Genomic DNA, 19,414 nt, shown 5'->3' on the forward strand with positions numbered 1-19,414 from the left:
AACAAACACTGACCTAAAATTATCTGTCGTTATGCCTGACCACTTTAGGGAAAAGGGATCTTTGAGCAAGACTTTATTATAAACCAATCAAACACGCACACACACACACTCTCTCACACACACACAGGCACACACACACACACACACCAGTAACATGAGGTGAGTCTTCGTTTCAGCACTGAGATGGAGATGGCTCGTGTGGCAGATTGCTTTGTGTGCCAGCTCTTTAGGTTTGGCTTCGTCCTTATTTGTACATGCACAGATGACACTTGGAGGAATTAAAACCTGTTGTTGGCCATTTTTCAGCAGCTCCTCGTTCGCCACAGAATGAATCTCAGAGTGTAGATGGAGGGCTGCACAGATGGATGGCTACTTCACTGTCCCTCGGGAGAAAATCTGGATTCACTCGGCTCATGGCAACAAGAGAGAACAGTGATACCAGATTATCCACAACACAGAACAGTAAATGCAACAAATCAGGGGTAGGATGAGGGGGTGGGGGGTGATGCCAGTCAGAGCAGGCGTGAACATGCAGCTGGTGCTGCTGGCGTTATTTATGAGCAAATTTGGGAGCTAAACGAAGAAAAATAGAAGCCATGAGAGTTTAGAGATGTCAGAGCTGCAGGTAGAAAGAAGCTCAGTGTGCTCTCCACGCGAGGAGGAGCTCGTGTCCAGCCGACAGAAAAATGAAAATAAATGTTGCAACTTGTGAGTGCAAATCTCGTCTGCAACCTCTGGTGTATTGTTGCGTGTCCATACCTGTGGTGTTGGTCTTGGTGGTGGAGCCCTGCAGATTCTGCTTCACAGATACGTGAAGCAGAATCTTTGTTGACCAGGATGTGCGTGTACTGTACTCTTCAAACCAGATTCTCTGAGTTTTCTGCAGGCTCGGCCCCCGCCTGCCTGCTAAAACAAATCATATGCATTAAAATATATCAGAAAATCCTCCTTGATCCCTGCACAAGCGTCAGCACAGTTATTGATCGTCTGTGGGTTTATTTATTCTGCCACAGTTTTATATAAAACCTTCCTGCCTGGTGCTACGAGGCTTCCTGGTGGCACAGTGTTTAAAGGCTTAGAGTTCTTTAGCTTTCATACGACTACACTCTGTTTTATTGTTCATCCAGAGAACCAGTGATGCTCTTCTTTTATTGCCATGAAGAGGCAATTGTGGTGTCTGGTTTAGTTAAGACTTAAAGTTTTGGTTAATCCCTGGTTTCCTGTTTTATTTTGAAAGTATTTCTTGTGTAACTCTTCATTGACTTCCTGTTTCATTTCCTGGCTTTATAATTGTCTTTCCCACCCTAACTGTTTCCACCTGTGCTTCCTCAGCCCTGTGTGGGTTCATACAGAGCCTCGTCTCACCTGATTTGATTGTAGTTGCACCGTGTGTTGGATGCTTGGGCTGATCCTGCGTTTCCTGTTTTGTGAGCTCCTTTCTGTAAGTTTAATTAAAGCTATTTTGGGATTTTTCACACCAGACAGTCGGCCTCTTTTGTGGCTGCACCTGGGTTTGTTTTGCAAAATTATTCTCATTATTCTTCTTGTCGTTTTCTTTTTAAATCAGAAAAGACTTTAACGTTGGTTGATCTGGGAGCGTTTATGGCCAAGTCAGTGTGTAGGGGGAAGAGTTGAAAGGCAGGTGGCAGTGGAGGTGTCACGGAGAGTGAAGAGAGTGACGGCTTCACACTGCAGAAACTTTGGACTCTTACAGATGTTTCAACCAGGAATCACTAAGAGTTGGATTTGAATCAGAGGGAGGCTCTGGCACTCTGGCTCTTATATCCACTCCCCAGCATCAGGTCCCGTTTGAAACCACATAGACTTAAGTGGGTTATAAGCACCAGTGGAGGGTCACTAACCCCACAGCACCTGCTTTGTGTCCAATATGGAAGAAATGCCACAGATTATAAGTTATGTGCAATTATTTGAGGAAATTCACATAAATAAAACAAAGAAAGATGCTTTTGGTGAAGCTTGATATATGATTTTGTTTTTTAAAAATGCTATTAGTGTTTATTTTTATTTCTATAAATTCTAATAATAAAGAACAACAAGGAGGAAGAGAGTAAGACAGAGTGATGTTAGCCATGCGCTGAAGCTCCTGTTTCTGAGGTGAGGACGTGCTGTGTTTCCACTTTTCCCCTTAATTAAGAGACCCTTCAAAAAGTGTGACTCAACATGATGTTGCAATCATCGACGAGTCAGAGGCTGTTGTCACTTTTGTGTCTGCTATTGATCGCAGTGCATTTGATGGCTCAAAATGTCTCATTGCAAATCATAATCCCAGCGTGAAAAATGATCGTTGTTGCAGCTTGTTTACACATCAAAGACCCTTAAATGTGCAAAAATGTGTACATGGATAAATATACAGTAAAGACAGATTGGCCTCATCCTTGTAGATGCAGACACTTTGTCTGATTGTGTCACTCGGCTTCCGTCGTTCCCCGAACCTACTGACAGTCTGGCTTGGCAGCAGAGCTGAACCTAGATCAGATGTGACATGTTCCACTGTCGGCCCCTGAAACCCCTGCCCGAGCATCTGTCTCGTCCGGCCGCGCTGCTTATCGTCGGTGACATATCCCGGTTTGTTTGTCCCTTCCTCTCTGCTGCTGCCTGTAGTGGCTCAGTGGCAGGCAGAGGGTGTCGCAGGACGGAGAGTTGATCTGTGAAAAAGCCGATTTGGATGAAAACGTGAAGGTTTGTGGCCTTCACTCAACCTGCTTCAGCCTTTGACCCACTTAATGTGTCCGTGGGCATTTGTGCAGTAAAATCCTGCTCTGTGAGGTCCGAGGCCGGGCAGGTTTTCGTCTCATCTCCTCCCAGCAGCAGCTGGCGTCTCTAATTAGCCCCGCCCTCCTTCCTCTTTGGTTGAATGTGCACAAAATCAGTGAAAACAGCTGCCTGGGAAGGAAAGCTGTGGTCAAGGAACATCAGTTTGTCTGATTGGAGGTCAGGGGCAGGAGCTGCAAACAGGTGGGGATGGGGCTGGAATTAATGTTGGCCTTTAATTAAATATCAGACATCAAGCTGTCAGCGAGCTACAGTCCTGACATGATGGCTGCTCTCAGGGGGCTCATGCAAACATCTCTGTTCAGAGGAGAGGAAGGTGAAATCATTATGAAAAGAGACAAAATATCAGGTTGTCAAACCTCCGCAGACGCGCCTGCAGACCGATGAATCAGCCATGTTGAGACAATATCGAGCTGTTGTTTGTAGGAAACATGACAAACATTTGTGTCTGACAAAACTCGACAAATACATTCGTTCAGCTCACTCTGCAACAGAGAGAAGCTCAGCATATCCCTTATGTTTATGTTTAATAGATAAAAGATATCTTCGTTCCGCTGAAGGGAAATTTGAAACGCTGCAGCTCACAATAACATTTCAGGCCAGCTTCGGAGTTCCTGTTTCAGCACAGCAGAGCACAAATCATCAGTTTAGGTTTGTAAAGACCCACGTTCCCCCAGCGGAGGGTCGCTGCACGCATTCAAACTGAAGTGAAGGCTTCAACGTGCTTTTCTTGGCTCCTTCTTTCCCGCTCATCTTCACAGCTGATGAGTGGCTCGCCATCCTCGCAGAGACTCGTCCTGTTATTGGTTCATTCCTGTTGAAATGGGTTCCTTTTTCTTCTCACTGTCACATGGTGCTTTCTCAGAGGTCATCACTGGACAGGTGCTGTTTCTTCCTCTTGTGTTGCTTTTAGCAGCAGAAGCTCGTCCAGGTGGCTTCATTTTGTTTTTCCATTCCAATATTTTCCGATTCTCAACTCCTCGCAGATTTGAGGCGACACCTTTGTTACGGTCACCTGCTTAAACACCAGTAGGACCATATTATCATCCGCTTGGTGCAGACAGCGTGTACCCACCACTGTCTGGTTTTCAGTCTCGTCATAAAACACATCTTTATATCTGGTGGTATTTCATTGTAGTGGTTTTTTTAAACTGGTCGTTGTGTGAAATCAGGGATGCGGTCATACTTTGAGGTTTTTAATGCTTGCTCACAGCCATTTCTTTTTTGTGACAGTCTTCAGCAGCTGTGGATATGATACAGACGTTTGTCATGTAAAAGACGTTAGATGCAAGCTCCTATTGTCGGTGTCTGCCTTCATTCCCTGATGCTGCTGGACTCAGGTTGTAGCTCTTCCTGTTCCCTGTGGGCTGTTTTCCAGATCTGAAGGTCCTCTAAACGCCCCTCAGGCCAAACGGATAACAAGTCACTTTTTATAAGGAGCCTGAGGAGGAGAGATTACCCCATCCCACGAGCCAGGCAGCTGACTCGGGATGATTTACGGCATCAGTGTGGCGGCTAGCAGGAAGAGAGCCGTGCTCATCCGTCGCCCAGCTTTGGAAAGGCGATCTCGAACTGCAGGAATCCAATCTGTTGAGGCTGGCAACGCGAATGAACAGCTGCGGCCTTTTCTCGCCCCACCGCTAAATAAGATAAACTAACCCAGTTAGGGAACAACGCAAAAGGCTTCCCGCACTGTCTCAGTGAAGGCTTAGCCAGGCCATTTACCTCCACCACCTGCACACACAACACACACACTGAACAAGGAGCAGGCGTCTCTCACATAATGCAGCAGCCTCACTTTGCGGACTGAATGAACGTGGCTTGCAGCAGAGTGCTTGACCCTGCGAGGGCATTAAAATACTCTGCAGAGAAACGTTAGTGTTGCTTCAGATTCTCTGTGACAAACAGAGGAGGAGAAGCGACTGTGTGGGCAGGCCGGCAGGAGCAGGCCTGGAAAAGGAGCCGGCTCGACTAATAACAGGTTACTGAAAGCTGCTGCTGATGTTTCTTTCATTATTTTTGGTCCGTTTTAAGCTGCTGTGCAGACTCGTGATTGTCTGTACATGCGACTGATCCTCAGCACGCTAACTCAGTTTCAAAATTGAGTTTGTTTCCCAGGACGGAGAACCGTTCGCTTTAAACTTGACTGTTTCACCCACATGGCCGCTCAGTGTTTAAGTGAGATGTGCTGATGAACACGTGTGTATCACTGTTCTTCATCAACACGTCCACAGCCCTGTTCTTTGCTGTTAATTATGTAAATCTGAACATGTAACTAAAATATGATGATGGTAGCAAAATGTAGCGTTGTCTGTTACTCGCTGCTTTGAATTCGAAGGTTAATTTCTCACATTAACCTCACATTGTCGGCATTTAGTCTTTTCTGTGTTTAGCCTGTTTTACCTCGGGAATACGCCCAGCGCGGCTGCTTTGCATGCCAGCTCTGATGTGGCTGCCGGAGCCAATTCAAAGTAGTGCTCATGATTCCACACGACGTACCAGAGTGGGCTCCCAGAAGCAGCTCCTTTCACAGTGAACTTGGTAAACACGCTCCTGATGACTTCATGGGCTCAGACTAACGCTTGACGTCACTTTGAATGAAATATTAAGTCCAGACTCTGCAAAGTCATCCTGAGAGTCAGACAGGAGGATTCAGCAGGAAATGCTCATTAATGAGCGTGCACCAGTCCATCTTTAAAACGTCGAGGTGGTGAAAACGTTGAGTCTTGAGACTAACGCGCATCAGGAACCCGTGGGTGACGTCACCGTGGCTACATCCATCTTATACACTGTCTATGTGATCATCCTGAGATGCCTCAAAAAATACAGGTCATTCCACCTGACTCTGGTGTGTGATTCAGGCGACTGACAGAAGAAGCTCCTCTCGTGAAAGTAGCCGACTGAAAATTTCATTTAAACAAGTCAGACGTTAAAAAATTATGCGGCCCGTTGTGGAACCGGTTGTTAGCTCTGCACTTGTGTCAAAAGTCTTGGAGTCATCTCGGGCAATGCTCTTTTCTTCACCACCCTCATCAGAATCGGTAGCGCCGCAGATTCGATTTCTAGACTTTGCCCTTTTCTTCGTCAACACAGCACTCGATCCTGGTTCATGCTCTCACCTTGTGTTTGGATTATTGTAGTGCCATTCTCTCTGCTCTCCCAAAAAATCCTCCAAATCGTAGAACTCTGCAGCAGGTTACATCCAGTGTCATCCACCTTCATTGGCTCCTGATTCCTCGACGTATCCAATACTAGATTTTGCTTCTTATCTTCAAAGTTCTCACTGATCTTCTCCTGTCAGACCTCCTTCATCCTCACACTCCTTCCTGTGCCCTCTCCTCGCTGCTCCTCACTTCAGACATGAACATCACGGTTCAAGCTAGACTTTGGTCTCTGGTCATGTTTATCACCCAAACCAGTATTGTTGTTGGTAATGGTGCTTTTGATGGGGCGGTTAGGAGAAATGTTGATTGCTTGGTTTGATGTGAATAAAGGTTTAAAATGTTGTGCCCATTTACAGTATCGGTGTTATTATTCCCCAGTTTAAATTCTGTTTTGAATAATTCAGTTTGGCTGTTGTTGGTCAGATGCTTTGTTTTTTTTGTTTTCAAACCTACTTGTCTGAAATTGGCCTTTGGGAGGACAAATAATGTTTTCAATTGAGTAACTACAGGACAATTAGAAGGAAAACACAGACGGCCTGAAAGCAAAACAACAAAAATAAACCAGGATGGGAAACAAACAAACACTTGAGCTTTTTCCTTTTAAAAATGTTCAAATAGATGAAATTTCTTCGAGTAAGGAGGCTGCACACAATGCACAATGTTTCCTCCTTTTTCTGTGAATGTATTTGGAGTCTTTTATTTGGCATTTACTTTTTTTTTTTTTATTCTGGCTAAACTGAAGTCACGTGCTCACGTGCACAGGCTCTGCTTGGGTAGCTCTTGGCAGAGATGGATTTTACAACCCCGTCCTGCAGATGCATCTTTTTAAATTCCAAGCGTGGCCCAATGATTGCTTTGTTTTGAGACACTGAAGCTTTGACGCATCGGTACATTACAACACGTTACCAGTTTACACGGTTCGTCATGACTTCTGGTTTAATTTGAAGCTTCTCGTGTTGGATTTCTTGTATTAGATGCTGCTGCTCGCTGATGTTTAACAGGCTCTTACAGCTGCAGCAGCTCGGTGGATCTTAATATATGCCATATTGTCTCCACAGCACAACTGATCTCGTGTATATGACTGTCTGTTATGAGAGCCAAAGCTAATCTGCACACGTGCATGTTTCATTGGCTGTTGAACATGAGGAAGAGGAGCTCAGTGCTTCACATGTCAGGTGAAACTTTGGGTTTGAGGCTGAGGATGGAGTCGAGCTTCAGCCGCTGATGTCTGACTGTGAGAATATGCTCTGTGCTCACAGGCAGGAGGAGCTGGGCTGCTGGGACAGTTTTTTTTCCCCCCTTGTACGCCTGAAGGTCACGGTGCTGCAGCGCCGCTTATTTGGATGTTTAATTATGATAATAGCTCCGCTGCATCCTCCATTGGACTCTGGGGAAATGTCACCCAAACTCCTGGTTGCTATAAATCTTCTCGTTGTGCTGCTTTGTGTTTAAACCTCCACATTATTCATTTCACTTCCACTGTGTCCAGGATCAGAATAATATCCAGTTTCCACAGAGCGGATGTGAAGACTAATTCTCTGCATCACCTGACCTTGATTGGCATGTAGCTTCTGTTTTTGTTGCCATTATTGATGCAAACCTGCTAAATGGAGCTTTTCCTCTTCAGTGGTACTTAAGTACAGAGAGCAGCAGGACGAGTTCAGCTTTGTCACATTTTCTTCTCTAATCTGTCGTCGTTTGCATCGCTCCTATACGTCTATGCTTGTCTTGGGTTTGAATCCATTTCCTGTTTTATTTCATAAACGTCCACCTTCATGCATTTCACCGTGGCTTCTGTCATTGTTCTGTTTCCTGCCAGTTGTCTTGCCAACCTGTGTTCAAAAAGCCAATCACTGACAGCATAACTACTCGGTCCTTCTTTGAGGTTCGGCTTCTCAGTCACTTTGTTTCATGAATAATTCTTCATGATTTTCTCCCGTGGTCTGTAGTCAGTTTTATTTTGTACCTGCCCCTAAGATGTGGTGTTTGCTAGCTGACAGACTGTGTGCGACCTTTGACCCAAACTGAAGTTTAGTTTCACCTCAGGCAGATTTAAATGGCGCTGACAGAGGATGGAGCAACATGTTGGTTTGTTTTAATTAGAACATTTCCACTATTTAAAGACTTGATGGTATTAGTGGTCTTTCTTGGTTAAATATATTGGTTTTGGTTCAAGTTTTGAATTTCAAAATTTGTTATCAACCTACCAGGTTTGTTTGGAAGTTTGAGCTCAGCATGAATCATTTTAGCCTTTTGTGTTTCTTTCCCTGACGTTTCTTTGAAGGACTTGTATTGTTGCTCGTTCTTCTTTTGCCTGCTTTCCTCATCCCAGTTAATTTCACCTGTTCTGTAGTTACACGTGAGTATAAGAATACTACAGCACATATCCTCATACATAACACAGTCATCCAAATTGTATTTAATGAGCTCCACAGTCACACAAAAAATGAACATGTACAGTATTAGCATCCAGCACTAGGCTTTATTAAACCGGTTATTGTAGAGTCCTGTTTGTCATTAGCATCCTGGTGAGGGCAGGATCCACCACACCACCTCTCGCTGAGGGAGGCTGGAGGACGATGTAAAGAATAATTTGCACTCTTGCATGTAATAACAGTCGAGTGTTCTGCCATGTATGTTTTATTTCCCTGTAGTTTAGCCTACCAGCGATTTGCCACATGGGCTGCTGGAAAGATAAATGGCAGCTTTTGTATTACCACTTATTAAACCTTTTAATAGGAATGGATTTTCCTGTATGAGGGTGATGAAAGGAGTGAGTGTAATTGCAATGACTGTGGGTGCCGACATCGGCCTCTTCCACTGATTAATGGACGACAGAAATCAGAGCCGGCAAAGGTAGACCGAAGCCAGCGGCGTCTTGATACTGTCATAAAAGTCCCACTGTGGCAGCACCATGACTGACAACATCTCTATTTATTTATATTTATTTATTTGTTGCTGTTGTTGATGCAGGCTGTCAGGACAGTAAATGATCTATAGGAGTCCTGATTTTCACAGTAAATGGACGTCAGTCTTCAACATCCACGTTTTCAGTAACAGGTCGGGGTTATATTTGCTACCTTTTTATGTGGAGTATTGACCTGTTGGGCAAACCTCAGTGGAAATCTACTTTAACATGTGGCCAAAATGCTGCCTAACCCTAACCCCACTCAAAGTGATTTGCTGGCACTCTGGTGGATGTTGAGAAGCTAATGTGAGGAAATCTCATGTGTGAGCCAGCCTGCAGTCACAGGAGCTGTCCTTGGTGCTGAGAGGGAGGCAGCTGTACGAGTGTTTTCCTGAACAGACCTGAAGCCCTCTGCATTTTGTTTCTTTCCTTCAGCTAATCCTTTCCACACAGCCTGCATCAGGATGTCAATACATAATACAAAGTACACAAGCACCAAGCAGTCAATCAGCGTAACACAGATTCTCATTCTCATCCCTTTTTATTTAGGCCTCAGTGTTACACACAAGCTGTCTATGGTGTGAGTGCTCGTAGACATACTGACACGCTCATGCGTTGATAGACTTGCAAAGGCAGGGTGGAGGTGTCATGAACCACACATATATCAGTCGGACACTGTGGATTTCCCCCCAGGTTTCCCTCACAGTCACTGTTTGGTGTCAGAAAGTTGAACGTGAACTGAAATATCTGCAGAAATGTTTTTTTTGCAGACTGGGTGGGCTCAGCCTCGGCCATGTGATTGTGAATGTTTCCTGTTGTTTTCCCTCTTAGTCTTTACATCACTTCCTGTGTTGTTTTGAATGTTAGACCCTCACGTGGCTTCGTTTTGAGTTTTACGTTTGTTACCTTTCCTGTTACCGTCTAAACTGAGATCACCTGTGCCGTCTCTGTGGAGTCTTCTCTTGTGCTTTCTGCCATCTCCTTGAGTTTTGTTTCCAGTTGTCGTGTGTGTGTGTGTGTGTGTGTGTGTGTGGGACTTTGAGAATCTGTAAAGGTTGGATTAAACCAAGTACTGGTAAAGATTTAAAAATAAGAACAGCCCCCCCTCCTCCTACCTGGTTAATGAGCGTTCATTCTAATTATTTATCTTCAGTTTGCTGCAGTTTAGTCTGAAAACTGTATTTTATTTGTATATTGTGTACAGAAAAGCACAAACAAAGACAAGAGTTGAAAATCCTCATCCACAATCATAAAGTGTAATTACTGCCCTGAAAAAGAGAAATACATGCTTGCATATTTTCCGACTTAGCTCTAGTGTCTGTTTTTTGTTTGTTTGTTTTAACTTTAATATAGAAATAATTATTTTATTTTTATATTAATCTCTTGTGCTGCTCACCAAACTGGAAAAACGAGCCTCTCGGCTCCACGTCGTTCCCCTGTTTTAAAGTAGCTTCACTGAAAGTTTTAACTTTGGAGTAAAATGTGTGTAGATGATGGAGACGGTTACACTGCTTCACTTTTTCCTCTTTTGACGTTGCTGTCAATCATTTGCCTTCTTGCTACAAATGCAATGCATAAATAATTGGAGGGAAATGTTCTTCTAAATAAAATCTATTTGCTGGCAGCAGGTGGTGGGAAATAAAATCTGAGAAAATGGTGACCCAGTGAGAGTCCCAGCCGCTATAAAGCCTTTCTGAGATTAATAGGTCAAGCAAGAAGCCAGACTTTATGGTCCCAGCTCTCAGAAGCTGCTAAATCCCCAAATAAAGCAGCTGCTTTTTCTGGTAGATATATATATTTTTCCCACCCAGCTTGAGCTCTGGGACTCACAGCCCTGGACTCCTGGTTGATTACCTGCCAGCGAGAGGCGGGGGCTTGATAAACTTAGCCGCTCCAATACATTGTTTTTGCATCAGTGGTGAATAAATGGTTTTTGGCTGCTGGCTGGTGTGAAGCTCCCACCTTGTACGTGGCGTAGAAATGTTTGCAAATATGCTGGAAAGGTCAGCCAAGCCACACATTAATTTTCCAACTTAAACAGGATTCCCACATTTCTGTGGCCTTTATTAACCGTTCAGCTTATTTATGAAATTCAATAATCCAACAAAGTTTGTAAGCCGTTCTGTGGAGCAAATGGATATCAATAAACTGTGGTTTAAATGCCAAGAAATACTGTGACAGCACGTTTTTAAGGCATTTATGTAATACTGGTCGATACCCAGCTTTCATGCATGTGAGATGGTATCGTGAGCGTCATGTCTCGATTATAATCGTCATTCCTCATTAAAGCTTGCAGAGGCCAGACGGTTTTTCCCCTGTTGCTGGAACAGCAAGCCTGTCAGATTAAAATGCATTTGTTCTTAGACTGCATTCACCTGACAGTCATGTATATAAAATCTTTATTGTCCCAGGAGACAAATTTGCTTTCAGTCTGCACAGTTTTGTCTCACCAGGCGGACCGCCAAGGCAGAAGGAAAGAAGCTCCTGCCAAAGAGAGGCTGTCCTCCAATTTAAAGTGGAGTATGTGAGGACAGATGGACGCCGGGATTTTTGAAACGAGTGCGGATTGCAGGGGTGATTTGTGCAACTCACTATAGCAGGTGTTAAACATGCGACGGCTCTTTTGTTGCGGTTTTAGGACTCGAGTGTAGGCAGACGAAAGAGTTTGCAGGCGGTGCATGTATGGCAGGACATATGTTTGCTTTTGTTGGGAACAGCATGGCGAAGAAGCAGGAAACAGGATGGGTGGAGTTACACTGGAGGAGGTTTGTGCTGTGAGAGAGATGAAAATAACCCGTAAAATGCAATTCACCTGTTCATTAATAAAGTAATCCGCACAGCTGTTTAGTGAACAGTCATAATTTAAAGTTGAATATCCTCAGTGTGATGTAGTGAACCGAACATTTGGATCAGGGTTGGTGGAAACTTCAAATCGTGTCTTTACAAATGTGAAATGTCTTCAATTGTCCTGATTCAGGACACACAGCCTTGAAACGTGCTTGCAGAGCGATTCATAGAACTGGTGCCGACTTAATATGAGCAGGAGCCGTGACATCTCAGGCCTCAGTGCAGCGACGGTTAAAGCAAACTTTAATGAAACATCTGAGCTGAACGGCGCGCACGTCTGTGTTTGAACAGGGGCTTATAACGGCAGACATGAAAGACTCGAGCGCCTTTGGAGCTTTTCTGGTTTCACATGTGGCTCAGCTGCTTGGATTCCCAATTTAAAAAAGTTATCAGCACATCTTGGACCCACACATCTTTAAACTTGCGTTTCCCCACATGCTAGCTGCTGAGTCTGTTACAGATCTGAGACAAGGCGTTCGTTATCTTGCCCAAGAACACTTCGACATGCAGCCAGGAAGACTGAGATTGAACCACGGACCCCCTGGTTAGTACCTCCTAAGGCCTCGGCCACACAGGACTGGAGATCAGTTGGCAGCAGCTATGCTTGGGAAAAATGTGTATTCCTGAACTGATTGCTTTCTGTCATCAAGTCACAAAGAGGGAGCTGAGCCTTAAACAGAGCAGCAAGCTGTTCCCCTGGAGTTTGCATTGAACGTGTTGATTTGTTTGCAGGTAGTTAAAGTCGCTAGCTATCAGCCGAGCGGCCCTTTGCTGCATGTCTTCCCTCACACTCTCCCTGCTTTGCTGTCCTCTCGTCACTCTCTAGTAAACTGGAACGTAAAAAGGCTTCAATCATTGGTCCATTCCAGAAGCAACAATCTGTTGGACTTGATCAATCCCAGGGCTCCTCCCATTTTACCACCATTGCCCTCCACACTCTCTGAAGGGAAGATGATCAACCAAAAAACCAACAAAACTCAGGAAACACAGTGGAAGTGTGACGAGCTAACAGCTATTTACTGTTAGCTTGATTAAAACTCCCATCACCTGCATCTTTTTCTCACAGCAGTGATGAATCCTCTGCTGGTTTCTGTCACTTCCACAGCTGGTCCGTCACATTATTGTGTCCCCAGAAACACTCAGGCAAAAACTCCCCAGGAACACGGAGAGGCTGACCAAGGACCAGCTCAGCCGGAGAAACCCCGAGGTCCTCCTTTACTGAGCTGCACAATCCCACGGAAGATGGTCGACCCAGTTGCCACCCGCTATGTAGGCAGTTGGCAACAGTGAGAAGGAAAACCACCCTTTTAACAGGAAGAAGCCTACATATGTGAATAATCTTCGGAACATGCGGTCATACTTTACTTTTTAAACTTTAAACTCCACTCTTCAGTCACCCGGCTGCTTATTACTGTGTCAGCCCCACTTTCTGCCACCAAAAACTGCCGAGTCAGCAACTCTAAAATCTGCCCTTTGTAATTGGGATCAAAGAGTTTTGAGGCTCATTAATCAGCCTTCAACTCTTTGTTGTGTTTCTTCGACTTTAGATTGATTGCATTGTCGTTCTGGAAACCACTTCACCGAGTGTTTGGTCTGCACTAATGTTTAGGTGCTGTCTAACTCCCCGGCAGATGATCGTGTTCGCTGTTTTCTTTATCAGTCAGAGGTTTTAAAGGGGACATGAAACGCGACACAAGGCTAATTTACACCACTGAGCCCTGCTCTCATAACCTGACATGGATGCAACTGTCTGTGAAGCTGGATTTAAGAAAGAAGAGCTTAAAGTTTCAAAACATGTTTAGCGCCATCTTCTGTCAGTGTGGAACGTGACATCATGTGGTTGGTTGGGGCTGTTGGGATTAAATAATTTGCAGTGCTTCAATAATGCTATGTTTTTTATTAACAGACTTGCATTCGTTTATGTTAGCTAAGCAATGGCAGAACCGATAATACAGAGGAAAATAACGACACTAAAACTAAAAATCACTGTAATGGGACCTTTAATGGTGTGGCTGGTGTTTAGTGGGGGAGTCGTGTTTTAGCCTGTTGGATGAACTTGCCCTTTAATTGTGCCAGTTTCCTTGCAGCAGACAGTGGCAGAGAGCCTGGGAGGTTTGACTGTGAGCTCAGAGATACCCGTGGGTCTACAGTCCACCTCCTCTCCCCTTGGCACTCATTATTAATTAAACTTGTTGGAAGTTTGAGGCTCACCAGTTTGCTGTGGCTGCGAGCAGAAATATAAACCTCACATCAATCCCCCCACCGTGTCTCTGACAAGCCTCATTCTTAATTGAAAACGCCCGACTGACTGCAATTTCAAAAGTGGATGATTGATTGATCAAGCCCAGAAGCTAGACAGCGTCCCCTGCGAGGAAGGCCTTCAAATCCACAGCGAGGCTGAGCAGAGTTCATTTGGATACTCGGAGAGATGAATGAGCACAAGCAGTCTGGCAAATTGAATTCTCACTCGTAGGCAGGAATTTCTTAATTGTGCGTGACAAATTTCCCAAACAGAATCTGGAAAGTTTCATCAGCCCGTCCATTTGTCTACCCGTCTGCCCCTCTCTAGGCCTTTCGGTCCATTTCTGCCCTCGATCCGCTCGCATAGATGTTTAAAACCGGACAGAAGCTCATTTTATACATGTTTATTATTCATTTTCTCACCACGAATTCCCCTTTGGCTTTTTCATAAAATGAAATGCATGCATCATCTCAACGATGGGGCTCGTGAGCGTCGTGCAGTAAAAAACTCCACCCAGATCCTGAAGTCTTTCTCAGCTGCAGCAGCTGTTGATATCTACTATCAGACCCCGCTACTGGTTTGATAGCTGGAGGCTCTACCTCCCATTTTACTTTTTAAAAAAATAAATAAATAAATAAATAACAGAGGAAGCGCAAGTAAACCGACAGTCTGAGAGAGAAGAGCTCTACTGAGGTCTTTAAGATATGATGTGGTCTGATTACTTGTGCTTGTATGTGAGGAGACGGATTCAAGGACACGATTGAAATCAACTGTAGCGCTTTCAGGATTTTAGTGGTTTGTGTTTGCATCATCGATGTTGTGTAAGAAAGGAGTTCTTGTTTTGGGGGGTTTCAGGTGGCTGAACATGGTCTGCTCTTTAGCATCATTCTTGTCTCTTCAAAAAACGGAACGGGGGAAGTAGGGGTGGGCGATATATCGAATATACTCGATGTATCGCGAGTTGTTCCGCATGCGATAGTTAAAATGGCTCTCAGTTGCCATGGCAATATTAAGCCATCTACATGTAATTTACTGGAAGTATTTTTTTTTTTTTTCCCACACGCTGCGAATACGTCATTAATAACCCCTCCCAACCTGAAAATGTTCTACCTGGTGCACTGCGCTGAGCATGTGTGTTTATATGCTACCAGAGAGGGGAAAATATGGCGACGGCAGGAGTTTCAGACGAGCGAGAGTAAGAGACTCACTGTTTGGATGTCGAACTAAATGCAAAACAAAGGGTAGCAGTACCCTGAAATTATTCCACTTGTAACGGCAGTCTGGCGAGGAAGGAGCAGCTAGCAGGTCCAGCGGGCGTGTGGTGTGGAGGTTAGCCGGATAGCTCGAAGCCAGTCAGTTAAATCAAACAGCGTTACATCGGTAAGGTTTCTCCTGAGAACAGAACACGAGCAGCATGTAATAGCTGCCGCTGTACTCACACACCCACTAGGAGACAACAGTAGGGCAACCCCCCACCTAGTGGTGCTATAACACCATAAGGGTTATTAAACACTGCATAATTAAAACAGTCTTAAACTGCCTATCAACATCTCCCCACACACCAAAGAAAACGTTAATTAAACCAGCGGCGCCACACGTGACTGCTCTAGATCAGTCATTTTTTTTTAGTCACTATCTAGATTTTATTTCTGTAATTTGAGTTAATCACATTTTATATTTTATACATTTTTATATCTTACAAGTAGCAAAGAACACCTTTTTTTTTTTTTTATTTCAATCGTTTTATTTTGTCTCGTGAATTCTTGATGTATTTTTTGTTTGTTAAAGGTCTGCTGTTGACCACAGCGAGAGACTTACTGTCACAGTAATTGATGGTTAAAAATTGGTTAAAATAAAACGTTTTATTCAGATTTTCTTGTATTTGAAGTAGGAAAAAATACTGAATAGTTGATATACATGAGTATACCCGTGCAGTTTTAGGCACTATATGGTTAAAAATAACATTTATTGTTCAAGGATATTTAAACATATTGTGATTTTTATATCATGTATTGCGATATAGTCCCCCCCGCCCAAAAAAATATCTTGATATTAGGTTTTTCTCATATTGTCCGGCTCCGACGCCTTTGTCCAAAGTCCGGCATGAACTCAGATTGTTGTTCTGTCCCCCCATCGTGGATATGACTGAAGAAACGATAAACCACGTGTAATTCTTTGATTAGTAGCTCTCATGAGAATGCTTAGCACATTCATACCTTACAGTAATTACAGTATGGCGCTTCTTTGGTGATGGTATACACAACACTGTTAGTGACTGCAGGAGTTCAGTGGTTTGTTCTGATAAAGGACCGGAGACCATGTGTTCTAGCTGACAGGAAATTTGAATACTGATTTATGCTGAGATATACTTTTTTTTTTTTCTGTGGAGATAATAAAATGATAATTGGGTGGTATTTTCAGTAGAGCAGTGTTTGAGTCCTTAACCTGTTTACACTCCCTGTTTCTACTTGTCCAGGTGCGATATTTGAGGAGAACGCAGTGCAGGATGATCAGGTGTTCCAGCTCGCCGTGTCTGACCTCAGTCTGAACGACGACATCCTGCAGAGTGAGAAGATCACACACTCGATTAAACTCATCGCGCCCAACAACCCTTTCCAGGCGGTGCAGGAAGGTAAGGCCGCTGCTGCGTTTACGTCACGTGATGGCGGGAGTGTCAGATGATTTTCGACCGCAGTGCTTTCTGCACTTTCCTGCTTTCCTTGCTTCTTACACTCCTGCCTTGGATTGTTAATCTTTAGATTGTGCGGGTGCCGCCTCTCGCTGAGGTATCCTCACAGCTAATGACCCAGGTATCAACCTCCTAAATGCTGTTTAAATCACGGCAGCTGCAGCCGCTCTGCCAGAGCTCTCAGAGGACGCTGTTTGTCTTTCATGCAGCTCCACAGAGCCCGTCCTTTGCCTCTTCTTTCCTGTTTCTCAGGGTTTCCTCTGAGATTCATTCTCTCAGTCTTCTCTCTCTCTCTCTCCCTCGCTGTTTTCCCTGCAGAGGAAGCTAGGGGGAAGCACTGAGCCCAGCTGCACAGACGGCCTCTCAGCTTTGAGAGGAGCTTGTGTGGCTGTGAACACATTTGTTTATGTGTACGCTCGTGGCTGCAGAAAAGGCCGTGATGATGTGGATGATGAAGCTCAGACTGGAGGATGCTGATTGTTTTGCTGCAGTTAATGACGATGATGTTGATGCTGGTGATGAGACGACTGTTGTGACGATAATGGATATAACTGGTATTGATAATGATGCTGATGAATGTTACGATGGTGCTGATTATAATGTGAGTGTCGAGGATGAGGATCCCTGCAGTGATTAGGATGACGATGATTAAGGGGTATTAATGTGTGTGTGTGTGGGGGGGGAAGGTGACGCCGTCGCAGACACGAAAGAGGATGAAAGCGTGGTGCTTATGTTGGTATTGCCGTTCGAGGATGATGGTGATGATGCACTTGTTGCAGCCGGTGTTCATTTCGACACAATTTCTTTCTGAAAATATCTCAAGTTCAGCTTCGGTTTTCTTTATTTGCACCCACAGGTAGATCTGGTTTGCAGCAGGTAAGTCATCCATCCTCAAATGCACATTTTTCAAAGCGACACAAACAAAAGATAAGTGTATTACAACACAGCGCTGGGGAAAATTGCTTCCACATCATGTAAGATATATAAAAGCTGCGATTTGTTCATCTGAGTGGTGGCTGCTGGAACAAAGCTGTTGTTATACTCTGAACCGCTCAGCACTTTGGGACTTAAAAGCTTTTGTCCAGATGGAAGAAACCAAATCTCAGCGGAGTTTGCAAACAGTGATGAAGTCCTGAAGTGAAACCGAATATCTGCTGTATTCGTGCCGTGAACAGGGATGTTGGGTTAAGCTGTCCGATCAGCTGATTAGCTTCAGCATGTATCAATTTGACTGAATGAGTTTCTGCTCTTTACAGATGAGGATCCAAACTGTGACGCTGAGAAAACAGGACAAAGCAGATTCAGTAGAAGCTCGATAGAATAAAAATGCATAAGCAATGCAAAGAGTTTCTAAGTTTACCTCCACAGACTCATACCAGACACATTTAGGTATGAAAATGATCCAACAGTACATGTAAGCACGGGTAAAATCCTGATTTTGTTCCAGTTGTGGCTGCTGTCAAAAATCAAGCCTCGTCTCGATTGCTGCAGCTTGATTTGTATCAGAGTTAGCCGGGCCTCCATTGCTCAGTCACAGTAAGAGTGCAAGTTTAGCAGATTGTTTACGAACATTTTAAAATCCTTTTAGTTTTAAATCTCGCAGGCCAGAGCGTAAAAGATGAAAGACGTGTGTTTCATCTTTTGCGCTCTGCGCTGAGACCGTGCAGCGCTTCAGCCCTGTTGTTGTGCTTTAAGTTTTATGGTGTGAACGTTTCTGTCCGCACTTCCACATCGTCCATCATAACTTTGGGATGCATCAGCTTGCTGTGAGAAATGGACCTCGGTGCTCTGATGTGCGTGGTCTAACCTCCCACGCCTGAAAATCATGTCACAACAGCGTGCATTTGTCTCCGCTGCAAATTAACATCAGCGAAATCACTTTAGCGCCCGTCGCAGCGCTGGAAAGCAGGTGACTAACTCAGATGGTGATGAACACCTTCACATTAATCAGCTGTAAGACTAGCTCGGATTTAATTGGTCAATTCCTCCAGAAAGCTCATCAGAGTCAGTCAGACCACACAGAACCAAGCTGTCACCTTAATTAGCTTTGTGTTTTCAAGTGGAACTTGAAAAATGTGGACTTCTTCCTTGTGTCAGGGAAACGAGGTGCAGTAGAGGTAAATATAATAGAGAAAATATGGCGTTGAACTTGTTCATTTGAAAGCCTGGACCAGAAGATTTGGATCAGGTGCAAACAGGTGTTTCAGAGGAGCTGCGGTAAAACTGTCAGTTTTGCTCATGAAGATGGTTAACGGTGGAAAATGAGGGTAGATAAATCTCCCCAGGCTGCATACGCCCTGTAATTTTTAATTAACAGAAATCTAATTACAATATTAATAGCATTTTGATTGTGCTGTGAAGTGCACTCGTATTACTGAGTTGACACCACTCTCTCAGGCGGCACCTGATGCTAGCACGGTGATGGTGACTGGAAACAACAGCATGTTGACTTTTGACTCTTCTGTCACGGATGTAAATAAATCCTTTACAGCACAAAGGACTCCCTGAAGCAAAATGTCAAGTGGAAACAGCCCCGATTAAATCACCCTGAGAGCAGATGTTGGGAATTTGTTTGCACTGGATTTGTTCTTTCTGCACACCACAAGGTGGTGTTTGCAGGTGGTGCTGTGTCCATTCAGTCGTGGTGCACATCTCTGCTCTTGAATGCAATAAAAAATAATAAAGTTCCTCTTCTGCTTTTTGGCATCAGATTTTCATGTGTTTAAGTTTGGCACCAAACTGGATTTTATTTCATTTCATTATTTAGTGCG

The 19,414-nt window shown here is 44.2% G+C and overlaps 1 protein-coding gene across 3 annotated transcripts in view; it reads left to right on the top strand.

Annotated features, from left to right (window-relative positions):
- grid1b (glutamate receptor, ionotropic, delta 1b) overlaps window positions 1–19,414 on the top strand; it is a 603,615-nt gene that overhangs the window by 1,690 nt on the left and 582,511 nt on the right. For 2 of the 3 annotated variants that reach the window (XM_042224758.1, XM_042224759.1), the window contains exon 2: window positions 16,431–16,586. In XM_042224758.1, coding sequence (XP_042080692.1) covers window positions 16,431–16,586 — 156 coding nt within the window. Of the gene's footprint in view, window positions 1–527; window positions 1,442–16,430; window positions 16,587–19,414 lie in introns of those variants that run through there. The other variant, XM_042224760.1, reaches the window with a different exon arrangement.

Source organism: Haplochromis burtoni, unplaced genomic scaffold (genome assembly GCF_018398535.1).
Source record: "Haplochromis burtoni strain Fernald_Lab_line unplaced genomic scaffold, NCSU_Asbu1 Contig_148, whole genome shotgun sequence".
In the NCBI taxonomy this organism is placed as follows: Eukaryota; Metazoa; Chordata; class Actinopteri; order Cichliformes; family Cichlidae; genus Haplochromis; species Haplochromis burtoni.